The following is a 7,043-nucleotide window of genomic DNA, read 5'->3' as shown; positions in this document are numbered from 1 at the left end:
TGACCCGTGTGGAGCTGGCCCATGCGCAGTGCTAATGCTCGCAAGGAGTGCCCTGCCACGCAGGGGCGTCCCCTACGTAGGGGAGACCCACGCGCAAGGAGTGAGTCCCATAAGGAGAGCAGCCCAGTGCAAAAGAAAGCGCAGCCTGCCCAGGAATGGCACCACACACACAGAGAGCTGATGCAGCAAGATGATGCAACAAAAAGAAACAAAGACTTCTAGTGCTGCTGACAACAAGAGAAGCAGACAAAAGAAGAACACGCCACAAATAGACACAGAGAACAGACAACTAGGGTGGGGGGGGGGAAGGGGAGAGAAATAAATAAAAAATAATAATAAATCTTTTTTAAAACCCTATATAAACCTAAGAAAACCGAGAAATGGGGCTCAGAATTTGGAGACTGACTCTCCTCTGGGTTCGCGCTTAATCAATTTGTTCCTCCGCCTCTCTGAGTGCCGTTTGGGTTTTCTGCCATGCAGAACTCCTGGTTTGCTGCAACCCTGCAGATTAGAACCTGGTGGGAAAACAATGATAAACTAAAGCACAAACACACATAAGGGGGTGGGAAGCTGTGGGAAAATTAGTACAGCTACTTCTACCTCTTAAAGGGGATACACACTTCACCTCTGGGAACACACTCTTTCGTGGCCGCCTTCAGCCGGGGAAGGAAGCACTGCCTCAGGACTTACCCAAGTCCACCAGCGTCTGTATTTCAAGGTAGAGCTGAACATGAGCGTTTAGCTGCTGACGGTGGAGCCTCCGTCTAAGTGAGAAGAGCGAGGAGTCAGCACACCAGAGGCCTGGAGCCCAGCCGTGTGGACGGCCCCGGAGGGCTCAGAAAGGACAGGAAAAGAAACGAGGGCGTGGAGACCAGGGCCCCCAACCTTCAGTAGAGGTTGCTGTGCCCAGTGCCTGACTCACGGGCTGTCAAGGGGAGCAGTGTGCATGCCACAGCTGGACAGACAGCAGAGAGAAGGCGGCCGCACCTCCTCCAGCTGCCGAGCACGTGCTTTACTTTTCAAACATGGCCCTCAGGAGAAACCTGGTAACTGCAGCACGAATCCCAGCAGCAGACCTGGTTCCACCAACCACAGGCGCCCGAGGATCTGAGCAGCAGGGGGGGGGGGCAGGGTATCCCTGGGGAAAGGGACGGGGCACTGTGGGCTGCAGTGTCCCTGGGGCCGGGGAGGGGCACCGTGGGCTGCAGTGTCCCTGGGGGCGGGGCGCTGCTTCCCAGGAGCCAGGCCAGCACTGCCCTCTGTGCTAAACTGACATGCACCCAGTGTAATTTTTTTTTTTTTTTAAATTCCCCTCCCCTCCCCCGGTTGTCTGTTCTCTGTGTGTATTTGCTACGTCTTGTTTCTTTGTCCGCTTCTGTTGTCAGCGGCACGGGAAGTGTGAGCGACACCATTCCTGGGCAGGTTGCTCCCTCCTTCACGCTGGGCGGCTCTCCTTATGGGCGCACTCCTTGCGCGTGGGGCTCCCCTACGCGGGGGACACCCCTGCGTGGCAGGGCACTCCTTGCGCACATCAGCACTGCGCATGGCCAGCTCCACACGGGTCAAGGAGGCCCGGGGTTTGAACCGCGGACCTCCCATGTGGTAGACGGACGCCCTAACCACTGGGCCAAAGTCCGTTTTCCCCACCCAGTGTAATTAAGAAAGATTCTGGCTAGCTAAACCACCTGACTAACTTCAGTCTGTTCTAAAGCACTGAGCCCCGCAACACAACCTAACCCGACTCAGGGCAAGCCTGCAGCGCCTCGAACCTCAGGCCTCGTTACCTGCCGCGTCCAGCGTGGAGCCTCGACGGGGCTGAGCGCTGACCCGACAGGCTCGGCTTTGAAAGCGCTCCGCCTGGCGCGGGCAGCCGCGGGAGTGCAGCGGGAAGGTCCCTGCTGGAGCAGCACGAGGCACAGGCGCCTGCCCCAGGCCCGCCCACTCCGACCCGCGCCTGGGCCTCTGGCCCACCTCCCGCAGGCCCCTCGTCCTGTGCCCTGCTGCGGTCGCCAGGGGCCCTGGCACCACGGCCAGCTGCTCGAGGCCCCCAGTCCTCCAGGAGGCAAAGGTGGGTGCCCTGGCCAGGGTTCCGGAGGACGTGGGGACGCCCAAGCTCCCTCTTGCTGCAATTCGCCCCCTAACCCAGGGGGTCCTCTCCGTGGGCTCGAGAGCATGCTGCCCCACTCACACTGCTGGGTGGTCTCTGCGGCCACTCGGCCTCTCCTCAAGGGTCCCTGGGCACCGCTGTATCCTGCCCTGCACTCGGCAGAGCACCAGGCCCAGCAGGCTTGGGGACGTGGGGGGAGACCCTCGGCGTGGGCCCCTGCCCTGCCCTCCCCTCCTACCAAAGCCCCCCTGGGCCTCCGGGAGCAGGGCTGCCCCCCAGGCTGTGTGAGGAAGGGCAGGGCCTGACAGCCGGCTGGGACGAGGGGCCGAGAGCCACAGCGGAGGCTCCAAGCAGGAGGCAGGGCCACGAGACCCCTGAGGCCGTGGGCCAGAGGCCAAGGACAGTGGGAGGCAGGCCACGGGGCAGGGCAGGCTGTCCAGGAGCCCACGGGGCAGGGAGGCCCACGCCACCAAGGCAGCCCCGCCCCTTCCAACAGACAAGCATGAGGCCCCAGAGGCTACTTTACACCAGGACTCGAGCTGCCCAGGCCCGAGCTGGCGTCCAGGGCCCCACCATGGGGGGCAAGGGGATCTGTGCCCAGGGACGGCCCAGGAGCAGGAAGAGGGCTGGCCCTGGGCGGGGAGGGGTTGGGAGGGGGGGCGAGGGAGGGGGGCCCAGGAAGTGGCGGGGGAGGGGGAGCCTGGTGGGGGGAGCCCCCCCCCACTGCGGAGCTGGCCGCCCCTGAGCTGCGGTGCCTCCAGGCCCTGCTGCCCTGGGGCCACACGCCCCCATAGGTCTTGTGATGAAGCAAACGCTTCCCCCGAGGAGGCGGGCAGGCGAGGGGAGGCCTCCCCAGGAGCTCCTCGGGGCCTTGCCAGGGCCGGCCGCATCCCTGACCACCAAGGCTCGCAGCCAGCGCCGTGGAGGGCCAGCAGCGCACACCACCAAACTCGCGGGAGCGGAGGGGAAAGGGCACAGGCAAATTTTTAATTCAAAACGCGAAAGATGTCCTCGAGGCCGGGCCCCTCACACCACCCGGCAGCCACCTTCTCTCCCTGCAGACAGGACGGGCCCAGGGTTACAGGAGGCGCCACGTGGGCACCGGGCCAGCACCTCAGAAGCCCAAAACCCCCGGGAGCGGCCAGGGTGACACGACCCTCGGCAACAGAATCGTGTGATCAGAGCAGTGCTCAGGCAGGAGAGGCGTGGGGGCTGAGGGCTGGGGGCCTGCAGGAGGGGCTGGGCAGGAGCCGGCAGCCTTACCACAGCGGAGGACCGGCCCGGGCCTCCCTCCGCCCCCCGCGGCCCCTCGCTGCCTCTGGGCCCGTCTGCTCGTCCTGGCAGCCACCAGCGCAGGGGCAGGAGGTGGGCGGCGGCCTCTGCGGGCTGTGTCCATCCTCCACCCTCCCTGCCCGCCCGCGAGGGGCTCAGCGGGGCCAGGCGGCACTGAGCTCCTTCTCCAGCCCTTGCACGAACTGGTCGTTGAGGAAGAGCAGCTGGCCGTGGGGCAGGAAGCGGGCGAGAATGCCCTCGACGCGGTCGGCCCGCAGCAGGAGGCCGGCCCCGGGGGCCCGCAGCCGGAGGTGGTCAAGCAGGAGGCGGGCCAGCAGCCGGAGCGTGCCCTCGGCCAGCAGCAGGTTCTCGTGGGCGTCCAGCACCAGCGCAAAGCCCAGGGAGAGCGCGCCCAGCCACACCACCGTCCGCGGCTCCTGGAAGGGGTCCCCGGCCGCCAGGCGGAAGGCCCCGAGCGGGGCCTCGTGCAGGGGCACCGGCTCATCCGAGGACGCGGGCATCAGGTTTGCGGGGGGCCGCCCCGACGCCTGCTGCTGCAGCCGGCACATGGACTCCGCCTGCCTAGAGAAAGGGGGTCAGGTCAGCCGCGAGGGCCTGGTGAGGACACCACGCAGCCTCCGCACCAACGTTTGTCGTCCTCGGAAGCCCCCCGAAGCTGGGAGCTGCTACCGGGCCCCTATCTCAGGCGAGGACCCCAAGGACAAAGAGACCGAGCGACCTGTCCAGGCAGCCTGAGCGCGGCAGGAAACCAGGCTCCAGGCACCGGACCTCCTCACTCTGCGTGGCCAAAAGAAAAGAGGTTTTGAATACAACTCCCGTCCCAGGGAAGACCTTACCTGCTTTTCAGAGGCCTCTTCAACGTAAAGAAAAGTGAGCCACAAGAAGTGGAATAAAATCTGTTACCCACTGCAGTCTGCTCCACCCCCCACCCGACCCCACCCTGAAACTCTCTCCAATAAAAAGAAAGGCTTTGGAAGCCCCCTCTAACCTGTCCTGGCGGGCCTTTCAACTAGGGCCTGCACAGGCTGGTTTCTAAGGCACTGGACTGGCCTTCTGTGCTTTCGGGAGCGGGAGGCGGCCAGGAAGAGCAGGGGATGTTGGGAGGCTGGCACAGGGCTGCCCCAGGGGGTGACCGCCCCACTCAAAAGCCAGGGGGGCCAGGAGACCCCGGCACCAGCCAGCTCCACCCGGGCGGGGCCTGAGGCCAGCCCCCCACCCTGGAGCAGTGCTTCCCAAACTGTGCTCTGTGGATCGCAGGTTCCAGGAGGCCCCAGGCAGGGTCCCACGTACCACACCCTCCCTCCTCCGAGACTCACAAAACCTCCAGGCGAGAAGCCCCTCACCGCAAAGCACGTCCAGTCTCTCCTGGGGTCTGCCTGCTACACTCAAAGCCCCGCTCTGCCACGTCCTACCTGCGTGACTTTCAAAGCCCAGCTCCGCCACGTCCTAGCTGCGTGACTTTCAAAGCCCCGCTCCGCCACGTCCTAGCTGCGTGACTTTCAAAGCCCAGCTCCGCCAGGTCCTAGCTGCGTGACTTTCAAAGCCCAGCTCCGCCACGTCCTAGCTGCGTGACTTTCAAAGCCCAGCTCCGCCACGTCCTAGCTGCGTAACTTTGGGCAGGTTAAGCTCCTCAACTCTGTGCCTCTTCTAACTCGCCTGTAAGGTGGGGTGGATGTAACCGTACCTACCCCAAAGGCCTGTTAGAGGATTAACTGACACTGAGAAAACGCTCTGAATAGGGCTCAGCACACACTTGGCTCAACACAAGCTAACTCTAGTGACCCTATTTCCTCAACCTTTCTCAGATAATGTTTACGAACTGCCTCCAGGACCCCTCGGGAAGCCTACCATGGCCCGGGGCTGGGCTGGACGGTTACCTGGCCACCGCCAAGATCTGCTCCTTGCGGAGGAGCCTGTCCCTCTCGGCTCCATGTGGCCGCGGGTCTTCCGGCGACTTCTCAGCACCAAAGACGCAGGAGTAGAGCACGCGGCAGAAGCCCGTGTCCTCAGTGTGCGGGGCCCGCAGGGTGTGGACGAGGAAGGCGTGGACCATGGCGCCGGGAGGTGACGCCTCTGGCCTTCCCGCCAGTGGCACGGTCTAACGACGAGGAAACCGCAAGGCCCCACCGAAGTTCTAGGAAATAAAAAGAGTCAGTCACGGGCGTCAGGGAAGGGCAGCTCCCGAGTGACGGGGGCTGCACAGACATGACAGACGAGCGCAACCCGCTGGCGCCTGGACCAAGAAAACGGGAATTTCAATCAAGGACATTGCTGGACAACGGAAAACCTGTGAACGGGGGCCACGCACTCGGCAAGGGTCCCGACCCACGGCAACTCCTGACTTCCACAGATGGGACTTCTGGTTTGCTTCTTACGTTCTTCAAAAATACACACTGACGCATTTAGGGGTCAAGGACCTCTCAAAGGACACGGGGTCAAAGTGTACAGAGAAGAGAGCGAGCAAGAAGGCCGGGAGCAAAACGCCAGGGGGGGCGCTCAGAGGCGCACTGGCGCTGTGCGGCGCGGGCTCGGGGTTCAGGTTAATCGTTTAAAGTGAAAGGAACAGCGACGCCCGCCTCCGGCCGGGCCGAAGGTCAAGGCTGGCACGACCGCCGGGGGCAAGCAGACGCGAAGGTTCGCGAAAACGCGTGGAGAACCCGAGCCCGGCTACCCGGGCTGACCTCCGAGGACCCTCCCGCGCGCGAAGAGCGCGTCATTAGAGCGCGTCATCAGCCCGCGCCACGGCCTCCCCCGCCAACAAAGAAATGGTAGCGTCCACCGCATCGCGCCCCCTGCGGCGCAGTGCACTCTGGGGGCTGTAGTTCCGTGCTGGAGCCTACGCGGCCGTCCCTCGCGCGAACCCTGCCCTGCCCGGCCCCTCCCCGGGCCGCGGAGGAAGGCGAGTGCGACGCCTCGGGACAGCGGCCCGGGACTTCCGCTAGCAGGCCGCTCCCCTCGGCGGGCGGAGCGCAATGGCGGCGGCGTGGGCCGTCGGCGCCTGCGCACCCGGTCACGGGCGCGCGCACGGGGTGGGCGGGGTCCTCGGTCCAGGGCGGGGGTCCCGGCCGCGGGCCCGGGGCGAGTCCGCCGATGGCCGGGCCCTTGGCCCCGTCGACCGGAGAGCTCCGCAGCGAGCCTCGTGGGGCGGGAGGCTCGCGGGCTCTCTGACGGGTACGCGGGGCCCCGCCCGCAGCGGGACCGGCCGAGCCAGGCCGCTGACCCCCGCGGCCGCCAGGGGGCGCCGCGGCCCGCGCGGGCCTTCCCGGAAGAGGCCGGGGCCGCATGAGCCCGAGGGCAAGGTCCGGCCCCGCGAGGAGGCCGCGGCCTGGAGGGGCGCCTGTCACAGGGCAGCTCCCTGGGCCCGGGCCCGCGAAGCGGAACCTGGAGTGGCTTCTGGTCGCCGGTTCCCGCAGTGCCACCTCGCCAGCCCCTGCGGGTCCAGGCAGCCCCATCGCCAGCTGTGCCTGCGGCTGCTGGACCTGGCCGGGCACTGCTGACCGCTGTCTCCCTCTCTAGGCTCACCGTCACTCAGTTCTGACCCCTGGGCGAGGCCTCACAGGTAGAGACGAGGCCGGGAAGGCCACTGCCCGGCCACCCACACTCGTGCCCTCTCCTGGCCCGGTGTGCTGTGCCTCAGAGCCCC

The 7,043-nt window shown here is 65.5% G+C and overlaps 1 protein-coding gene across 3 annotated transcripts; it reads right to left on the bottom strand.

Moving 5' to 3' along the window:
• Positions 1-3,073: 3,073 nt before the first annotated feature.
• On the bottom strand, positions 3,074-6,374 carry AP5S1 (adaptor related protein complex 5 subunit sigma 1). 3 transcript variants are annotated; one of them, XM_058287499.2, is made up of 3 exons: positions 5,688-6,374; positions 5,278-5,534; positions 3,074-3,961 (listed from the first exon to the last, which is right to left on the bottom strand). In XM_058287499.2, exons 2-3 carry the CDS (start codon positions 5,451-5,453, stop codon positions 3,535-3,537), a joined length of 603 nt encoding a protein of 200 aa, XP_058143482.1. In that variant the 5' UTR covers positions 5,454-5,534; positions 5,688-6,374; the 3' UTR covers positions 3,074-3,534. The 3 variants fall into 3 exon arrangements, with proteins under 3 accessions (XP_058143482.1, XP_058143483.1, XP_058143481.1); XM_058287500.2 differs by having other exon boundaries at positions 6,082-6,334; XM_058287498.2 differs by having other exon boundaries at positions 5,709-6,333.
• Between the last annotated feature and the right edge of the window lie 669 nt (positions 6,375-7,043).

This window comes from Dasypus novemcinctus, chromosome 24, assembly GCF_030445035.2.
Source record: "Dasypus novemcinctus isolate mDasNov1 chromosome 24, mDasNov1.1.hap2, whole genome shotgun sequence".
Classification (NCBI taxonomy): Eukaryota; Metazoa; Chordata; class Mammalia; order Cingulata; family Dasypodidae; genus Dasypus; species Dasypus novemcinctus.
The sequence above is the reverse complement of the archived record's forward strand: the minus strand, read 5'-3'. Positions and strand labels throughout refer to the sequence as shown.

Excerpts from the sequence above, each read along its gene's own strand:
- AP5S1 (XM_058287499.2), bottom strand. The coding sequence starts at position 5,453 with ATGGTCCACGCCTTCCTCGTCCACACCCTGCGGGCCCCGCACACTGAG. Across the intron at positions 3,962-5,277 it reads CAGATCTTGGCGGTGGCCAG|GCAGGCGGAGTCCATGTGCC; the intron begins GTAACCGTCCAG and ends CCCTTTCTCTAG.